Below are 19,690 nucleotides of genomic sequence, written 5' to 3' on the forward strand. Positions count from 1 at the left end.
TGCGTAAGGTTGCACAAAGTATTAGCCCTTCTTCTCAGCGGCGAGCTGCCGCCGCAGCCTCGCGAGCTCGTTTTCGGCAGCCGCGCGCGCGGCGGCCTGGACCTCGTCCCGCTCGCGCTTCTCCCGGTCCCGCTCCGAGTCGCCGGCGGCCCGCGCGGCCATCGCCTGGAGCAGGCCCATGCGGAGGAGCGGAACAGTGCCACCAAGCCCGCCGTCGTGGCAGCCGCCGACGAACTCGCCGCCCGCGAAGACCTGGGGCACCGTCCGCGAGCCCGTCAGCTCGCGTAATCGCGCCCGCTGCCAGTCGCTCGCGGAGACCTCCGTGAACGCCACGCCGGCGCCGCGAAGGGCGGCCTTGGCCTCGTCGCAGAACGGGCACCCCTCTGCCGAAAATACGACGACGGGCGCCGCGGCGACGATCTCGGCGATGGGCGTATAGGCTCGCCGCCGCGCCGCGAGGATGGCCGCCTCCTGCGCTTCCGTCGGGTTATCCCCCATCTTTTCCAGCTCTTCGTCGGTAAAATTGCTCCGCCATCCTTTGTACCTCACGTTTTTGACTCGGGTGAACTGCTCCCCGTCCCACCCGGCGTTCCGCTCGTCCGTCGGATCGGCCGGGATGGACCACTGCTTTCCCGAGGACAGCAGGAAGGCGTAGATCCCGCCGCCGAAGAACAGGACCACGCCCGCGCCCAGGACGGCGTCAGACGGCCCGCGCACGCCATACCGGTGCCACCGGTCTGATTTCCAGGCGGCGAGGTTCTCGCGGCTCGTTTCGGACCGCTCCTTGGTCGACGTCAGTGCGCGGCGTCGCGTCGACGGTGGTGGTCGTCGTGGGAGGCGCGCGGCGGCGCCGCGCAGACCCCGGAGCAGCGCCATGGCCTGATCAATCCCTGTGGACAGGCCCAGATCGCAGGGCTGCGGGCATTGTCTATGTTAGAATGCTTGTGCGAACGGCAATGCATCTTCAAGGAGAAAGTTTCCTCACTGGCAAAATCGCACGATGGCCCGCCAACTCGCGGTGCTCGCCCTCGCCATCTCGACGACCTACGGCGCCTGGGGCCCGCGGGAGGCGCTCGTCGCGCACGAGATCGTCCACGAGGCGTCGCACGAGGCCGAGGCGTCGGCGGCGGGCGGCGCGGATGCCCACGGCGAGGCGGGCCTCGCGCATCTCCAGGCCGTCGTCGACGACGAGCGCGCGACGGTCGCGAAGATCAAGAAGACGGGCGTCGACATGTACAAGGACGCCGGCGCCGTCGCGGCCGTCGGGCGCTTCCAGGCCGCGACGCGCCGGTTGCTGGAGGCGCGGTTCGGCCCCGGGCCGTCCTACCGGCTCGAGATGCGCGTGACCTTCCCCGAGTCCATGGGCGGCGACGCGGCGGTCATCGAGCTGGAGACGGCGCCCATCGCCTGGATGCCCCACGCCGTCTACGTGTTCCTCGACGCCGCGGTCACGCGGAAGGGCCCGAAGTGGTCCGCGGCGTTCCATCGGAACGCGGGCCACGTGCTCCAGGCGTTCCTGCGCGCGGGCCCCGGCGCGATGGGGCTCGCGTTTCAGGAGTACGACGCGCGCTTCCCGCACGAGAAGTACACGCTGGGCTTCGCGGGGCGGCCCGGCGGCCCCGAATTTTACATCTCGACGGTCGACAACGTCGCGAACCACGGGCCCGGGTCCCAGGGCTCGAAGACGGAGGCCGACTCGTGCTTCGCCAAAGTCGTCGGCGGCTTCGACGTCGTGGAGAGGATGCGAAAACAGCCCGCGCCCAAGGGCATGGGCTTCATCAACGACCCCGCGGGCTACGTCGTCATCGACGACATCTTCCTCAAGGACCCGTAAGGCTTACCTCGCCCTTTTTATGTCGCCCCTACTCGAGGGGCAGCGGCGGCTCGACGGCGCGGGAGAGGTGGATCGTCGTCGGCCCGCGCGCGCCGTCGGGCGCCGCGTGGTCGTCGAAGCCGCGGCCCGGCGGGGGGGGCGACGCGGCGGCGTCGTCGCTCTCGCGGTGGGCGCAGCAGATGAAGTGCGTGCCCTCGGCGAAGGCGACCTGCCGCGGCGGCCGCTGCATCTTCCGCGGCGTCGGGATCGGGCTGTCCTCGGCGGCCGCGTCGCGCGGCGCCGGCGGCGACCGCGGCGACTTGGGGTCGCCGGACGAGCCCCGGGACAGGAGCGGCCGGCGCACGTGCTTGTGGAAGAAGGTCTCGCACCAGCGCTTCGCGTTGCCGAGCTCGTCCCACAACGTCTCCTGCGTCGCCTCCGTCGCCGGCGTGATGCAACTCATCGTGTCGATGCCCAACGACTTCCGCCGCTGGACCTCCGCGCACGCGAAGAACCGCATGTCCTCGTAGGTGTACCAGCACTGGGACTTGAGGTCGTCGTCGCCGAGGACCGCCGGCGCGTCCAACGGCGGCTTCGCCAGCGTCACGAGGTCGTCGAAGGACACGGACTTCTTGCGGCCGCCCTCGCTCGACGACACGCTGTCGCTCCGCTTCAGGCTGCTCTTCTTCAGGCGCCCGTTGCGCAGGCCGTTGCTGCTGCAGCTCCGCGTGAGCGGGTCCCGGTCCTCCTTCGTCTCCACGTGCGGCAGCGGCTCGAACTCGAGGCCCTCCATGGCGCAAATGCCGCCCGGCGCCGGCGCACCGAGGAGCGCCCCGGCGCCGGGTGTCCCGCGCGCGTCCACGGAGGCTCTTTACGGCGCGCGGCGGCGAAGAATCGGCGGACCCGCGAGGCCCCGGCGCGCCGCCGGCGGGCCAGACCAGTTTTCGGCAGCCACCAGCCCCAGCTTTTCGTCCAAGCTTCTAAGATGCGGCCGCCGGTTATCTGCATGCAATGTATCTTTGTGCACGTGATGGCACTTCAGTCCCCGGGGGCTACTTCTTCGGCGCACCACATATGGCGCGGAGAACGCCACTACTGCTCGCGGCCGTGGTCGCCGTCCTCGCCCCCCGGGCGTCGGCCCGCTGCGACTACCGCGTCGGGGGCAAGTGCTGCACGGGCGCCAACTCCCACGGGGCGCCGGGGCTCGACCTCCTCACGAGCCGGGTCACGGTGTCGAAGCAGAGCACGACGGCCGACGGGGGCTACGTTGTCGACCTGCGGCTGGACCTGCGCTTCCTCGAGACGGACGACGACCTCTGGTGGCCCGTGACCTGGGGCCACCTCGTCGAGAGCCACGGCCGCGAGATCCACGTCTTCTTGGTCCACGAGGACCTGGGCAGCGTCTGGCACGTGCACGGCCAGCGGGGCCAGGCGCACAGCGACCTCGAGCGGGCCTGCGTGGACCGGGGCGTCTGGTACGCCGAGGGCGGGGGCTGCGACTGGGTCGCCGAGGACCCGGAGGGCCGCTGCGGCCTCGAGTCGACGAACACGGGCGAGCGCGGCCACGACGGCTGCCCCTGCGCCTGCAACACGCAGTTCGCCGAGTTCTTCTACGCGCGCGACGTCGCGCTGAGCGTCGGCGGCACCTACCGCGTCCTCGTGACCTACGTCGTCGACGCGGACTCGCTCCGCATGCGCGCCCGCCGCGTCCGGCGACCGTTGACTATCCGTTGACTCTTTCGTGCCCAGGTGCGTCGCCGAGGAGAGCGTGCACACGCACCCCGGCGGGTCCGCGATCCACGTCATGTCCGCGGAGACGTCCGTCGTGCGCGTGGGCTTCTCCTACCGCACGCCCCTCGACGAGGAGACGCCCTGGGACGTGAGCGCGACGGTGGCCGCGGGGCTCCACGACCTCGCGGACGTGGGTGTGGATTATCGGGACGAGGTGACGACGACGCGCGCGCGGCTCATGCGCGGCGGCGCGTGCGACGCCGACGCCGCGGAGGCGGACGTGCGGCTCGAAATCGAGGCGCTCGAGGACTCGGCCTACCCCGCGGACCTGTCGTCGCCGGCGGACGCGGATCCGGCGCTGTTCCTCGCCGCGCCGGGCTGCGCGCTCCTCCGGTGGACCGTCGCCGGCGAGACCCTGGCGCCCTACCTCGGCGTCGCGGCCCACGTGCTCGTGGCGAGGCTGGACCTCGCGGCGTCGGCCTTCGGCTACGCCGGCGAGCCGCCCTACACCTTCCACTTCCACGGCGCGACGCCGGAGAACGTCGAGCGCGAGTCCGCGTGCGCGGCGAACCACCTCGACTTTGCGAGCGACGCGTCCGCGAGCGACCTGGGCCACGTCGTCGTCGGGTCCGCGGTCTTCCCCGAGCCGGGCGTCTACCTCGTCGCCGCGTTCATGGCCGCCGACGGCGGCTGGACCGCGCTCCCCGCGACGCACGCGGTCTTCGTCGGGGGCTACTGCGCGGGCGCCGCGTCGCCGGCGCCGGCGACCTGCGCCGGGGCCTGGCGGGCGGCGGCGCCCTCCTGCGCCGCGGGGGGCACGGACGGGCCCACCGTCGTGCCCGGGACGCCGTCCGCGGCGCCCGTCTTCGCGCCGACGCGCGGCGCGCGGGCGTCCGCGGCCGCGGCCGACGACGACGCGGCCGCGGCGAACACGTTCGTCGTCCTCGTCGTCTTCCTGCCCTGCATGGTCCTCGTCATGCTGCTCCTCTACCTCAAGGTCACGCGCGCGGCGCCGCGCGCGCCGGACCCGGCGGCCGAGGAGCTCCGCGCGCCGCCGTCGCCGGGCGCGGCGCCGCCGCCGCCGCCGGCCTGGATCTCGGCGCCGCCCAAGGAGCGCGCGAGCGAGATCGAGCTCCCCCTCGCCAACGGCACGGACCCCAACGCCGGCGGGATATGTTAGTGTCCACACTCATCTAGTAACATCCCCTCTTTTTTTTAAGTCAGCCCCTTGGCTCGCTGAGGGCGGTCGAAGATCAGCCCGGTCCGGCCGCGTCCGACCCCCGGGGAGGTTTTTTAGTGGACGCTGCAAGTTGCGCGAAATAACGGGCAGGGCAGCCTCTGGTGGCCACTGCGCCGTGCGGCCGCGGACGTTCCGCGCGTCGACGGCCGCGCCCGCGTCCAACAGCGTTCCCGATGTTTGCCGAGGCGCCGCGGCTCGGCTACGACGCGCGGCGCCGCGACGACGCGGACACGGCGAGCGACGTGAGCGACGCCGAGGACTTCCTCCGGTCCATCGACGGCGACGCGTCGCGGGGCTCGCGGCGCGGGCGCTACGACTACGACCGCCGCGACCTGGGCGCCGTGAACCGCGGCCACTACCTCGGGGACTCGCGCGTGGCCGGCAGCCCCCAGCGGCCCCGGGACTGGGCGCGCGCCGACGAGATCCTCGGGCCCATGACGGCGCCGGCGTCGTCGTCGCGGCTCGCGTCGCCGGACGACGACGGCCGCTTCCGCCTCGCGGCGTCGGCGCTGCGGTCGCCCGTGCGGGACCTGCGCAAGGACCCGCACCTCGTGCTCCACGACGTCAAGGCGACCTGGTCCCCCGACGGCGAGCTCGTGCGCGTGGACCACGGCCGCGGCGGGTCGCCCGGCGGCCGCGAGGAGTCGCCGCCGTCCGCGCTCGCGCGGAGCCGCCACTTCGGCGCCGCGCCGGCGCTCGGGGACCGCGGCCGCCGCGAGTTCGAGGCGCCGCGGCCCGCCCTCGCGTCGGCCCTCGCCGCCGCGGCCGCGGCCGCGGACGTCGCCGCGGCCCGCGCCGGCGGCGCGTCCGATGGGGCGGCCGTCGCGACGCTCGGCCACGTCGCCGAGATCCTCGCGCGGGCCATCGCCCAGATCGCCCTCGGCCACGACGGCCCCGGAAACGCGCCGGCGCCCGCGCCGGCGCCCGCCGAGCCCGCGGCGTCGTCGCCCGCGGACGCGCTCGCGGCGCCGGGCGCCGCCGCGGCGCCCGCGCCCGCGCCCGCGCCCGCGGCGGACGCCTGGACGGCCCAGGTCGACCCGGGCTCCGGCGCGACCTACTACCGCAACGAGGCCACGGGGGAGGTCTCGTGGACGGACCCGACCGCGGCCGCGCCGCCGGCCGGCGCCGCCGCGGCCGACTGGGTCGAGGCCGTCGACCCGGGCTCGGGCGCGACCTACTACACGAACAGCGCCACGGGCGAGACGTCCTGGACCAAGCCCGACGACGCCGCCGCCGCCGCCGCCGCGCCCGCGGGCGACTGGGTGGAGGCCGTCGACCCGTCGACCGGCGCGACGTACTACACGAACGCGGCGACGGGGGAGACGTCCTGGACCAAGCCCACGGACTACGCGAGCGCGGAGCCCGCGGACTCGGAGTGGGCCGAGCAGACGGACCCGTCCACCGGCGCCGTCTACTACCTCAACATGACCACGGGCGAGTCCGCCTGGACGAAGCCCTGAGGGCGGCGTTTTTCTTTCGAAGTAAAGGCGCGGCGCCCCTCGCTAGCTCGACCTTAGGAAGAAGCCGTCGCCGTCCGTGGCGAGGCCGAGGCCCTTCGTCGTCCGGTAGACGCGCTTCAACAGCCGCGACAGCGGGAACGTCTCGCCGGCCATGAGCGTCTCGTGGCGGCGCGCGTCCCCGCGGTTGAAGACGACGACGCAGGGGATGCCCTCGTCGAGGATGCCGAGGTCCGCCGCGAGGGCCGCGCCGCCGTCGCCGTCGATGTTGACGCGCGCGGGCTCCAATCGGCTCGCCTGCGCCGCGAGCTCGAGCCACGTGGGCTCGAACTCCTGGCAGTAGCCGCACATGCCGGAGAAGAACTCCACGAGGAAGACGCGCCGCGACGCGCCGACGACGGCCCGGAACTCGTCCGCGTCGCGGATCTCGCGCCGCTCGTTGGCGCCGGAGCCCAGGGCGACGAGAGAGACGGCGGCGAGGAGGGCGCGGCGCGCCATGGGCGCGCGCGGAAGCGAGGCGCCCGGGCGTCGCGGCCTTTGGAAGCGAGGCGCCCGGACGTCGCGGCGATGCGTGCTGCGTTCGAGGCGAATCACAACCGCACAGCCTCACGCAGCAGGCCGCGGCGGCATCTCCTCCTCAAGTGAAGCTCAACAACGAGTTCGCAGAGCAGAATGGGCGCCTTCCTCCGAGCGATCGGCTGGGGCAGCCTGGCGCCGTCGGACCCGGCGGTCGTCGCCATCGGCTGGATCGGCTCGGCCGCCGCGCGGTTCCCGCGTCCCCGAGGCGAGACCGCCGCGCGCACGCGCCCCGGGCAGGCCTTCTTCTTGTTCCTCAGTCCGCTCGCGACGTTCCGGCGCATCGCCAAAGAGGGCGAGGTCCGGGACTTCGACTACGCGCCCTACGTCGCGAGCCTCATGAACTGCGCGCTCTGGACGACCTACGCCGTCATCACGCCAGGGCGGCTGCAACCGCTCGCGGGCGGCCCGCGTCGGGAGCGCCCGCGCGACGTCGCGGCCACCGCGGGCGGCGCAGGTCACGAACGCCGGCGGCGGCGCGCTGGAACTCGCCTACTGCCTCGTCTTCCTCCGCAACGCCCGGGGCGCCGCGCGCGCGCGCGCCGCGCGAGCGCTCGCCGCCGCCGTCGCGACGGTCGTCGCCGTCGACGCGCTCGCGTGCCTCCTCGCGGCGCGCGTCGGCGCGCCGAAGCTCCCGGGCGACAACCGCGCCGCGTCCGTCATCGGCAGCGCGCCCCGGCGTCGAGTGGCCGGCGCGTTCGTTCGAGCGCATCTCGTCCCTTCGGTAGGCGTCGCTGCCGTCATGAACGTGCTCATGTACGCCGCGCCGCTCAACGTCGCGCGCGTCGTCGTCGCGACGGAGTCCGTCGAGTTCATGCCCCTGGGCCTCACGCTCGGCACGCTCGCGTGCTCCGTGTCGTGGACGACCTACGCGCTCCTCGTCGGCGACGCGACGATCCTCGCGCCCAACGTCCTCGGCGACGTGCTCGGCGTCGCCCAGGTCCTCCTCTACGCGCGCTACGCCCGCGCCAAGCCCGCCGAGGCGGCCGCGGCCGACGGCGGCGGCCTGACGACGGGGCTCCTGCAGTAGGCGCCGAAAGTAGCGGACATGGGCTACTCCAGGACGTGGAGCGCCGCGGCGCGGAGCTTGCCGTCGGCGCTCGCGTAGTGGTCGCAGAACTCGAGGACCGCGCGCGCGTTGCCGGCGTCGCCGCCGATGCGGGCGGCGAGGGACCGCTCGCAGAGCCGGACGAGGTTCGCGACGCGCGCCTCGTCCGCGGCGACGAGGAGCGCCATCGTCTCGGCCGGGTCGTCGAGGGCCACGGCGTCGGGCCCCGCGTAGACGTAGGCCAGCAGCTGCCTCGCGACCGCCGGCGCCGCCGCGGCGTAGTCGATCGCGCCGCCGCGGCCCTGCTCGCGCGCGAAGCGGAGCATGGCCGCGAAGTACTCGTAGCGCGCGAGGATCGCCCCGTGCGCCATCAAAACCGTCCCGCCGCGGACGCGCAGCGTCGCGTCGGCGCCGACGGCGTCGCCGACGGCGCCCGCCATGTCGTCGGTGAACGTCGACGACACGCGGGCCCCGGCGCAGAGGTCCGCGAGCGCCGGCAGCGCGAGCGCCGCGCGCGAGCGCCGCGAGGCGCGGCCGCCGGTGCGCCGGCGCGGCGACGCCTACGAAGCGCGACGGTGGCGACGGCGGCCCCGGGGGCGGATGTCGCGGGACGCCGGAGCGCCGACGGTCCGTGTAGAGGTACTCGAGCGCGCTCCGGAGGAGCGGCGCGGTGACGCGCGCGCCGCCCTCGAGCGCCGCCGGGAACTCGAGGTCCTCGCCGCCCGCGGCCGCGAGCATGCCCCGGAAGTATTACGACCGGCGCGACAGGACCACGCGGTGGCACCGAAAGAACGCGCCGCCGACGCCCACGCGGACGTCGCCGGACGCGGCGTCGAGGAGCGGCCCGTAGAAGCCCGGCGCGTAGACGGAGCCCGCGTCGCGGACGACGCACGCGCAGTGCTTGCCGCCCGCGGCGACGGCGAGGACGTCGGCGACGTCGGGCACGACGTCGGGGCCCGGCGACAGGAACGGGCCCGCGCGGCCCCGCCCCAGGACGCCGAACGCGGGCCAGCCCCAGGTCACGAGGCGCCCGGTCCCGTCGACGGCGACGACGTGCGCGGACCCCGACGCCGCCGCCGCGAGGCCCCGGGGCGCCGTGAGCCGGGGCACGCAGTAGTACTCCGCGTCGACGTAGTCGCCGCGAGCGCCGCCGAGGTCGCCGTGCTGGCCGTACTCCTGCGACGGGGCGGCGCGTCCGCGGGGCTCGGGGGCGCGCGCGCCGTCGCGTCGACGGCGCCGGCGGGCGACCGCGTGGCCGAAGAACCAGGTGCCCCCCGCCTCGTCCAGGACGAGCCTACGAAGCATGACGGTCACGATTGCTCGTTGTGTTCCCACGCAAAATCTCTCGAAAGTCGTCGCGGCCACAGGACGCTGGGACGAGCGAGTGGTTCGCGCCCGCGGACAGCGCCGCGGGCGCCGCGCCGTCGCCGAGCGCGACGGGCACGGGCGCGAGGCGGCCCGTGACGCGGCGCCCGAGGCCGAGCTGGCCGAGCGCGCCCTGGCCGAAGGCGAAGAGGACGCCGTCGCAGATGGCCAGCGAGTGCTGGCCGCCCGCGGCGACGGCGGCGACGCGGCCGCGGAGACCGACGCGCTCGAAGCGCTCGAGGTTCACGCGGTGGCCGAGGCCGCACTGGCCGCGGTCGTTGTAGCCCGACGCGTAGGCCGCGCCGCTCGCGGCCCGGGCCAGGTTGTGGCCGTAGCCCGCCGAGACCTCGACGATGGTCTCGTGGAGGAGGCTACCGGCGAGGCGCGGCGCCGGCACGGAGGCCCGCCGCGCGTTCATACCTAGGCGGGGCGCGGCGTCGCCGCGGGCGGCGGCGCCGCCGGCGCGGGCCGCGCGCGCGCGAGGCCCACCGTGGCCCTCCGCTCGGCGCCGTCGTCGTCGCCCGACTCGGGCGCCGCCGTGAGCCAGCGCTCCGTGGACTCGCGGACGATGCGCGCGAGCGTCGCGTCCGCGCGCTGCGCGCCGCGGAGCTCCTCCGCGGGCGCGGCGCCCGCCGTCGTCGACGCCTCCATGGCCGTCGCGCCGGCGCCGGCCGCCGCCGTGTGGCAGAGGCCCCACTCGAAGACCTTGCCGGACGCCGTCGCGCAGAGGCTGTGGAACGCGCCGCAGGCGACGGCGACGGCGCGCTCGCCGCCGAGGCCGCCGACGACGCCGGGCGCCGCCGCGCCGCGGCCCTCGACGCCGCGGCCGAGCTGGCCCTCGCGTCCGCGGCCGAAGGACACGACGTCGCCGTGCTCCGTGGCGACGAGCGTGTGCGCCTCGCCGCAGGCGACGGCGACGGCGCGCTCGCCGCCCGTGCCCAGGTCCACGCGGATCGGCGACCGCGCGCACCAGCGCTTGCGCTGGCGCGCGTTCTCGCCGCCGAGCTCCTCCTTCGACGGCTCCGCGTCGCAGGCGTCCTCGGCGACGCCCAGCGCCAGCTCGCTGCCGCAGCCCCAGGTCCAGACGCTCATGGTTGGCCGCTTCCGGAAGCGCTGCGTCGCGTCGTGGCAGCACTCACACCGCGGAGAGAGCGCAAAGCTTGTTCGGGTTGGTTGGCCGCTTCCGAAAGCGCTGCACGCGGGTGCCAGCTCTCACGCGCGGAGAGCGCGATGCTTGTTCGGGCTGCATCATGAGGGAAACCTGAATGCCGTTGCCCCATCATGCCGTCGTCTCGTCGGGGCAGCCCTGGAAGCATGGAGCCATCGTTGGTCGACGGCGGCGCGTCGCCGTTGCGCACGGGCGCCGTCGTGTGCCTGGCGCAGGTCGTCGACGGCGTGACCTACCGCCTGCGCAGCTCGCGCTGCTGCCAGCTCGGCTGCAGCTTCGCGCCGGCGCGCGACGGCTTCCGCGAGGACTTCCAGTTCCGCGTCGTCGCCGCGCGGTCCTTCCCCGCGGCGTCGGCGCGGCGGCGGCCGCCGCGGCACGGCGGCGAGGCCGGCGAGTCCGGCGCCGCGCCGCGGCCGCTGCGCTTCGGCGACCGCGTGGCCCTCGAGCGCGCAAGGGGCGGCGGCTTTTTAGCCGAGGGCGCCGACGCGTCCGACGCGTCGCCGGAGTGCCTGGGCCTGACCTTCGTCGACGGCGCCGCGCCCGGCGGTCGGGCGACCTTCTCGCTGGCGCCCGTCTACCGGTCGCAGCGCGACGGCGCGGCCGTCACCGACGGCGAGGAGGTGCTCCTCGTGTCGCGGGGCAAGTTCCGCCTCTCCGCCGAGGCCGTGGGCCTCCCCGGCGGCGGCGTCGCGCGCGAGGCCGTGCTGCGCCCCCAGGGCGCGCGGCCGCGGCCCCTCGACGGCACGCGGCTCGCGCTCGTGCCGCCGGCGCCGCGCGCCGCCGAGGGCCTCCGCTTCCGCGACGGCCAAGCGCTGGCCCTCTTCCACGAGGAGCACGCCCAGTTCCTCTCCGCGGACCCGCGCGGCCCGCTCCGGGCCCTGCGGCGCACGTTCCTCGGCGGCGCGGAGCCGTGCGGCGACTACGGCAGGCCGCTGCTCCCCGCGTGGAAATCGACCGCCGGTTCGGGACGTCCCGACCAAACTTTGAAATTGCCGACGGCCGCGGACCTGCGGCGCATGTACATGCAGCTCTTCTTCAACTTCGTCGTGGCGCTCCTGCTCCTCAACATGGTCGCGGGCATCATCATCGACACCTTCAGCCAGCTGAGCCAGGAGAGCCTCGAGGCGTCGAAGATCAAGATGAACGAGTGCTTCACAGGGCAGCACAAGAGAGCGAAATTCCCAACTTCAAAGGCTCCGATCTCGGCCATTTTCCACTCGTTTTGGCTGATTTTTGGACGAGCGATCATCTCTCGGAACGGTCTCGAAGCGTGGATGTTTTTTCCGTAACGCGCGCGCGCGGAACACTCACGTTGAAGCGACGTTGAATCACCCTTGTGCTGCCCAGGTGCTTCACGACGGGCCTCCACCGGTCGCAGTTCGAGACGCTCAAGGAGGTCGACTTCGACCTCGACCACAAGCCCCGCTGCGCCATGCTCAACTACGTCCACTTCATCGGCTACGTCATGCACAAGGACTGCGTCAACGACTCGCCGCTCGAGCGCGCCGTCCGCGACAAGCTCCGCGACGGCGACGCGTCCTGGATCCCGACGCTCACGTGGTTCTCCCTCGAGAACCACGGCCAGGCCGAGCGCGAGCAGGTCGGCGAGGACGAGCAGGTCCGCGCGCTCATCGCGGACGTCGCCGCGCGGAGCGACGCGCGCCTCGACGCGCTCGCCGCCGCCGTCGCGGACCTCGCGCGCGGCGCGGCGCGCGACCGCGCGCCCACGGCCGACGACGCGCGCCCGCCCTAGGAAGGGGAGTTTATACGGCCACGGCGGACTTCTGCATGGCCGGCGGCAGGTCCCGGAGCGCCTCGAGCATCTCGCCGACGCGCTCCTTGTTCTTGCCGACGTCGGAGTAGCCGTAGACGGACCCGCTGTGGAGCACGAGCGTGCTCGTCCGCTCCGTGAGCTCGACGAACCGCACGTTCAGGACGTCGGGGAAGCGCAGCAGCGGCGTGCGCTCGACGTAAACATGGCGCCGCGTCGCCTCGTCGCTCAGCGTCGGCCGCGCGTACACGTCGCCGAGCACGGGCGCGCGGCCCGCGAGCATGGCCTCGAACGCGGCCTTGAGATCGGCGGCCGGCACGGGAAACACCGGCGCGACCTCGCGCTTCGCGTCGTCGTCGAACTTCGGCGCCTCGTCCGCCGGCGCCGCGAGGTACTCGTTCGGGGACGTTCGCGGGGCGAGCGTGTCAAAGTCCAGCAGGCCGCCGGCGCCGGGCAGGCCGCGCCCGTAGATGGGAGCGCCCATCACGCCGAGGTACAGCGTCGGACCCATCAGAAGCGGCGACAGGAATGCGGTCGTCTTCTTTTTGGCGGCGACGAAGGGATTCAGCGCCATCGCCGGGAGGACGAGCGCGAGCACCGAGAAGCGGCGCCGCATCGTTGCCATCGCAGCACAGGCTGAGCCAGCTCACTGCACTGCGCCTTCAAGGACAGAGACTTTTTGTCCACACAGGCCAGCTCGCCGCCAGCGCAGCCGCAATGTGCACGCTCGCGCGCCTCCTCGCCGTCGCCTCCACCGCCGCGGCCCTGAGCACCCTGCGCTCGACCGGGCCGAAGAAGGTCGCCATCCTCGGCGGGTCGGGCTACGTGGGCCGCGAGGTCGCCAAGCGCTTCGTCACGCGCGGCTGGGAGGTGGCGTCGCTGTCGCGGCGCGGCGAGAACCCGGACGCGGGCGACGCGGAGCTCTCCTGCGTGGCCTGGACGGCGGGCGACGCGACGGACGCGGCCGCCGTGCGGTCCTTCGTCGGCGACGCGGACGCCGTCGTCCACTGCGTGGGCCTGCTCTTCGACGTCGATTCGGGCCTCGCGAACCTGTCGCCCGTCGTCTCCGGCTCGAACTCGCAGCCCGGCGAGACGTCGACCTACGACCGCATCACGCGCCTCACGGCCTTCAACGCCGTCGACGCGGCGGCGGACCGCCTCCGGCTGCCCTTCGCGCCGCGGACGCCGTTCGCGTTCGTGTCCTGCGCGGAGGCGGGCTGGCCCGACGTCAAGTGGGGCGACGTCGTCGAGGCGCGCGCCGCGCCCGAGTGGCTCCGGCGCTACCTCGCGGCGAAGCGCCTCGTCGAGGCGAAGCTCGGCGAGAGGAGCGACAAGATCCGGCCCGTGATCTTCCGGCCGTCGCTCATCTGGTCCTGGGACAAGCTCGACGTCCTGCCCATCATCCCCGTCTTCAACCTCGCCTCGGCCCTTGGCGTGCCCTTCGTGGACCGCACGATCCGCGTCGGGGCCCTCGCGGACGCCATCGTCGAGGGCGTCTGCGCGGGCGACACGGAGGGCGTCCAGCGCTTCGCGGCCATGGACGAGCTCTCCGACGCCTACGCCCGCAACAGCGCCTAGGGCCCGCTAAGGCCCGTTCAACGCGCGGCGCGACCCGGCTAGCGGGTGACGTGTCCCGCCGCGGCCGGCGGGGATGCCATAAACACACACACTTCAATTTATTCTTCAATGAGAATTACCTTTGATTTAAGGTATTTTCAACGCGCCGGATGGGCACGCGGCATTCCTCTCTGTGATCATCATGAGCGGGCTTAGCGCCGTCCGCGGACTCAACGATGTTGGGGCGGCACAGATTGCGGAGCTCCTCGAGGTGGCGCTGACGAGGCAGACCGCGGCGCTCGAGGCGGTGATGGAGGCGAAGCTCGAGGCGAAGCTGGCCGCCCTCGAGACGAGGATCGGCAGCCGGCTCGCGGCGCTGGAAGCCAAGGCGCCGAACGCGCCGATGACCGACGCGCCGCTGGACCTGTCGATGCTGCCGGAGTCGCTTCGCGCCTTTGAGATCCTCGGCGACGCGGCGGAGATCAGAGACGCCGCCGCGACGGTCGACGCCGTCGGGCTGGAGCGCACCATCATGTTGGCCCCCCGGGACGCCGCCGCCGTCGAAGCCCTCGGGACGTTCGCGACGGCACTCGCCGAGGCGTACGACGCGACGATCGCGGCGCGGCTGAGGGAAAAGGGCCTCTTCGACCGCTGTTTCCGCGCGATCAAGGCCGGCGCCGAGGCCTTCGACGACGTATATGGCGCCGTGTGGAAGATGATCCTCGACGCCGAGTCGGCGACCAAGGCGGCCTACGTCGCCGACGTCGCCGCCGTCGTCGCGCGGCCGCGCGCGGCCGCGGGAGCGAAGCCCAGGCAGGCGACGGCCGAGATCGCGGCGCTCTACCGCGACGCGGCGGTGGCGCGACCGGTCTTCAACCGCGTCGTCGCCGACGTGGTCGCGGCGTTGCCCTGCGCCGGCGCCGAACTCTCCATCCCGGACGCGCTCAAGCGGTCGCAGCGCGTCGTCGAGAAAGCCGCGCTCAAGCGAGACGGCAAGGGCGACGTCTCCAGTGTCCTCGACGTCGTCCGCGCGATGATTGTGGTGAAGAAGCTCGACCACGCCCGCCTCGCGCTCCTCGGGCTCGCCGCGCGCGACGACGCCCTCGAGATTGTCCGCGTCAAGGAGCGCTTCTTCGACGCGCCGAGCCGCGGCGGCTGGCGCGACCTCATGGTCAACGTCCGCGTCTCCGTCGACGGCGTCGCCCACGTCTGCGAGATCCAAATCGTCCACGAGATGCTCCTCACGGCGCGCAAGGGCTTGCCGGGCCACGACGTCTACGCTCGCGTCCGCAACGCCACGGAGCTTCTGGAGTCTAAGCTCGGCGCCGACGTGGCGGGCGACGCTCTCAGCCTCGCGTTCCTTCACGAGGCGACGGGCGGCGGCCACGCCGTCGGCGTCGAAGGCGCACGTTCGAGCTGGGACAAGTCATATACTGACTACTCAAATTACTCTCCCATGCATCACAGTCACAAGAGCGGCCACCAAGTATTCCTCGGCGACAAGGGCTGGCTCTCGGACGCGCCACCCGGCGAGTGGCTCGGCGTGACCGCCGACCCGGTCACGGGACGCGTGGTCGGGCTGGAACTTCGGGATAAGGGTCTGAAGAATTCGTTCCCGTCCGACGTCGCCAAGCTCGACAAGCTGGAATCGATCGACCTCCGAACCAACCCCGACCTCGCGGCCGAGCTCCAAGAAGGCTTGCGGCTCCTGGATCTCCTCGACATGACGGGCCAGATGCATTTCACCGACAAGGAGCGCACTCAGCGCTTCCTTCATTTCATCGCGTTGTCCGACGACGAGCGCAGCCGAATCGTCGAAGACGCACGGGAGGTCGACAAGTTTGGACCCGACGCGCACGTACTGCGGGCGCTCGTTTCGTCCTGCGGTGGAACTCAGAAAGCATCACAGCGGCGCTGGTTCGACAAAGAGGAGGACGTCAGAAAATGGTGCGGCGTCGAGCTCGACGACGCCAAACGTCTTGTCAGTCTCAATATTAAGGAAGCTGGCCTCACGAGTATCACCGCGCTGCCCGAGCGGCTCGGCAACTGCGCGGCGCTGACGACGCTGGACCTGGGCGGCTGCTCGAGCCTCACCACGGCTGCGCTCGAGCGGCTCGGCGACTGCGCGGCGCTGACGACGCTGGGCTGGTGCCCGAGCCTCACCGCGCTGCCCGAGCGGCTCGGCGACTGCGCGGCGCTGACGTCGCTGAACCTGCACGAGTGCTCGAGCCTCACCACAGCTGCGCTCGAGCGGCTCGGCGACTGCGCGGCGCTGACGACGCTGGACCTGCGCGAATGCAAGAGCCTCACCGCGCTGCCCGAGCGGCTCGGCGACTGCGCGGCGCTGACGTCGCTGAACCTGGAGGAGTGCCGGAGCCTCACCGCGCTGCCCGAGCGGCTCGGCGACTGCGCGGCGCTGACGTCGCTGAACCTGCACGAGTGCTCGAGCCTCACCGCGCTGCCCGAGCGGCTCGGCGACTGCGCGGCGCTGACGACGCTGAACCTGGAGAACTGCATGAGCCTCACCGCGGTGCCCGAGCGGCTCGGCGACTGCGCGGCGCTGACGACGCTGAACCTGAGCGGCTGCCGGAACCTCACCGCGCTGTCCGAGCGGCTCGGCGACTGCGCGGCGCTGACGACGCTGAACCTGAGCTGGTGCTGGAGACTCACCGCGCTGCCTGATCTGTCGCAGTTGACCAAGCTCCAAATTACCTCTGTGCCGAAGCATCTTTCTGTGTGGACGGCGCATGGGCACCAGAGGTACAACTTAATGGATGATTTCTTTCCCTCCACTTCGACGCATATCGACATGGAAGCCTTTCAGGGCGCTGCTTTGCCCGAGCGGCTCGGCGACTGCGCGGCGCTGATGTCGCTGGACCTGCGCTACTGCAGGAGCCTCACCGCGCTGCCCGAGCGGCTCGGCGACTGCGCGGCGCTGACGACGCTGGACCTGCGCGACTGCTCGAGCCTCACCGCGCTGCCCGAGCGGCTCGGCGACTGCGCGGCGCTGACGTCGCTGAACCTGTGGTGCTGCTCGAGCCTCACCGCGCTGCCCGAGCGGCTCGGCGACTGCGCGGCGCTGACGACGCTGCACCTGGACCGCTGCTCGAGCCTCACCGCGCTGCCCGAGCGGCTCGGCGACTGCGCGGCGCTGACGACGCTGCACCTGGACCGCTGCTCGAGCCTCACCGCGCTGCCCGAGCGGCTCGGCGACTGCGCGGCGCTGACGACGCTGCACCTGTACGGCTGCAAGAGCCTCACCGCGCTGCCCGAGCGGCTCGGCGACTGCGCGGCGCTGACGTCGCTGGACCTGCACGAGTGCTCGAGCCTCACCGCGCTGCCCGAGCGGCTCGGCGACCGCGCGGCGCTGACGACGCTGGACCTGCGCGAATGCTCGAGCCTCACCACGGCTGCACTCGAGCGGCTCGGCGACTGCGCGGCGCTGACGTCGCTGGACCTGTACGAATGCTCGAGCCTCACCGCGGCTGCACTCGAGCGGCTCGGCAACTGCGCGGCGCTGACGACGCTGAACCTGGGCCGGAGCCTCACCACGGCTGCACTCGAGCGGCTCGGCGACTGCGCGGCGCTGACGACGCTGGACCTGCGCGGCTGCTTGAGCCTCACCACGCTGCCCAAGCGGCTCGGCGACTGCGCGGCGCTGACGACGCTGTACCTGGGCAACTGCTCGAGCCTCGCCGCGCTGCCCGAGCGGCTCGGCGACTGCGCGGCGCTGACGTCGCTGAACCTGGGCTACTGCGAGAGCCTCACCGCGCTGCCCGAGCGGCTCGGCGACTGCGCGGCGCTGACGAGGTTGGACCTGGGCTACTGCGAGAGCCTCACCGCGCTGCCCGAGCGGCTCGGCGACTGCGCGGCGCTGACGAGGTTGGACCTGCAGGTCTGCTCGAGCCTCACCGCGCTGCCCGAGCGGCTCGGCGACTGCGCGGCGCTGACGTCGCTGAACCTGGAGGAGTGCCGGAGCCTCACCGCGCTGCCCGAGCGGCTCGGCGACTGCGCGGCGCTGACGACGCTGAACCTGCACAACTGCAGGTTCCTCGCCGCGCTGCCCGAGCGGCTCCGTTCTTTAGAGCACTTGCAAATTGAAAGATGACCAAAAATCCGCCAAGGCGAACAAGGAGGGTAATATATGCTAACACCTCCAGCGCCTCGAGGGAGAAGCGGTTCGGATCGAAGTCGCTCGCGTTCTCGATGCGCGCGACGGCCATGAAGTCGCCGACGGCCGCGCCGGCGGCGACGGTGTGCTGCTCGACGCGCCGCTCGAAGTGGTCCAGGTAGGCCTCGTAGGTGTCGAAGAAGGATCCGGAGTGGCCCGGCGCGGTCGCCGCCGTCGGCCGGTGGGCGGTACCCGATGACTGCGCCTCCTCCCGCCGGCGGCCCCCGCGACACGGCGCCCCCTCTAGGCCCGGCTTAGGTCGGCGTAGGACCCGGCCTGGTGCTCGAAGCCCGGCGGGCGGTCGCCCTTGATGCACCAGGCGACGTGCGACTTGCGCTTCTCCGCGAAGTCGAAGTCCGCGTACTTCGCGTAGTCCGCGATGGGCCGCGCGGTGCCGAGGCCGTAGACGTCGAGGTGGCCCACGAGCGTCGCCGCCTTGAGCGAGGCCGCGTCGGCGTCCTCCGGGTAGCCGACCATGTGCTTGACGCGCGGCAGCACGAACTGCTGGAGCGAGTTGTGCGTGCCCGCGCCGATGGACCGCTGGAGCGCGCCCCAGAACTTGGGCTTCTGGGGCCGCAGGTAGGCGTGGGCGACGACGGACCGCGGCGGGCAGAAGATGTCCCAGCCCGACGTCCAGGCCCGCGCGGAGAAGTCGAGCTCCTCGCCCATGAACACGAAGGGCAGGTAGGGGTCGAAGGGCACCTCCTGGACGAATTTCGCGGACGCGAAGACGAAGCCCGCGCCGATGTAGGGCGCGAAGCGCGGCACCTTGCGGCAGTCGGGCTGCCGCGGCCCCACGGTGCAGCCCTCGGGCGACGTCTCCTTGATGGGGTAGCGCTGCATCGCCCCGAGGCGGACGATGTTGTACTCGGCGAAGGACGCGTCGCACATGCAGGGCCCGACGGCGCCCTCCCAGGCGTGCTTGCCGGAGCGCGGGAGCTCGGGCTTCTGGGGGCCCGACGGCGGGTAGTGGCTGAAGATGGGCTTTTTCGCGGGCGCGAGGCCGTAGTCCTCCTTGATCATGTCGTCCCAGCCCCTGGCGAAGGTCGTGTGCGCGTCGACCTGCATGTAGTAGGTCTCGCCCTGCCAGAGCAGCGACCCGAGGTAGCGGCCGAACACCGGGCCGAAGGTCTCGGACTCGTTGAACTTGACGACGCGGACCTGGCCGCCGCCGCACGCGGGACCGTAGGCCGTCGGCCGCGCGCAGTAATTTTCTAAACAGTCGACGTCGGGCCCCATCTCGTGGACCTTCATGTCCTCGGGCATGACCGCCGTCTTGCAGCCGTACGCCGCGTGCTGCCCCGCGTCGCAGTTCTGCTGCACCAGCCCCACGAACGCGAGGTCCGGCCGCGCGGCCGTCGCGAAGAGGTTGTCGAGCGTGTCGGGGCAGACCTCGTCCCGGAAACTCGAGATGGACACGAAGATGGACCCGTCTGCCGCGCACGGGCACGTCCGCGGCGCGGCGAAGCTCGTGGAACTCGGACCCCGGCGCGAGCGCGGCGTCCACCGCGCCGTAGAACGTCTCCCAGACGACCTTGTCCGACGCGCGGTGCGGGTCGTTGCGCAGGCCGAAGCCCGCGGGCCGGATCGACGCGAACGCGCCGTGGACGCGCCGCACGAGCGCCGTCACGAACGCCTCGCGCGACGACGGCCGCGGCGCCGCGGCGCCGCGCGGCGGCGCCGCGGGCTTCGGCGCCGCGCGCTCCATGCGGAACGGCGCCGCGGCGCGACCGGGCGCCGCGGCCGCCGGCTCCGGCCGCCGGAGCACGGGCTTCGGCGGCTCCGGCGGCGGC

General features: G+C 72.9%; 5 protein-coding genes across 5 annotated transcripts; 4 read left to right on the forward strand and 1 right to left on the reverse strand.

Annotated features, from left to right (window-relative positions):
* Positions 1–7,066: 7,066 nt before the first annotated feature.
* Positions 7,067–7,793, forward strand: AURANDRAFT_6053 (hypothetical protein; the record flags this gene model as incomplete). The annotated part of the gene is made up of 2 exons (XM_009038205.1): positions 7,067–7,229; positions 7,369–7,793. Coding segments are annotated over 2 exons (588 nt in total), but the record flags the coding sequence as incomplete, so codon positions are not given.
* Positions 7,794–10,544: 2,751 nt separating this feature from the next.
* AURANDRAFT_64020 (hypothetical protein) lies at positions 10,545–13,747 on the forward strand (the record flags this gene model as incomplete). The annotated part of the gene is made up of 3 exons (XM_009038376.1): positions 10,545–11,545; positions 11,746–12,082; positions 12,968–13,747. The coding sequence occupies 3 exons, from the start codon at positions 10,545–10,547 to the stop codon at positions 13,745–13,747; spliced, it is 2,118 nt and encodes a 705-aa protein (XP_009036624.1).
* A 181-nt stretch (positions 13,748–13,928) lies between these two features.
* AURANDRAFT_64021 (hypothetical protein) lies at positions 13,929–15,273 on the forward strand (the record flags this gene model as incomplete). Its single annotated transcript, XM_009038377.1, has 2 exons — positions 13,929–15,135; positions 15,194–15,273. 2 exons carry the CDS (start codon positions 13,929–13,931, stop codon positions 15,271–15,273), a joined length of 1,287 nt encoding a protein of 428 aa, XP_009036625.1.
* Positions 15,274–15,875: 602 nt separating this feature from the next.
* On the forward strand, positions 15,876–17,717 carry AURANDRAFT_821 (hypothetical protein; the record flags this gene model as incomplete). Its single annotated transcript, XM_009038185.1, has 2 exons — positions 15,876–16,330; positions 16,622–17,717. Coding segments are annotated over 2 exons (1,551 nt in total), but the record flags the coding sequence as incomplete, so codon positions are not given.
* A 423-nt stretch (positions 17,718–18,140) lies between these two features.
* Positions 18,141–19,331, reverse strand: AURANDRAFT_25895 (hypothetical protein; the record flags this gene model as incomplete). The annotated part of the gene is made up of 1 exon (XM_009038435.1): positions 18,141–19,331. A coding segment is annotated over one exon (1,191 nt), but the record flags the coding sequence as incomplete, so codon positions are not given.
* Positions 19,332–19,690: the final 359 nt, after the last annotated feature.

Source organism: Aureococcus anophagefferens (assembly GCF_000186865.1).
Source record: "Aureococcus anophagefferens unplaced genomic scaffold AURANscaffold_8, whole genome shotgun sequence".
NCBI lineage: Eukaryota > Pelagophyceae > Pelagomonadales > Pelagomonadaceae > Aureococcus > Aureococcus anophagefferens.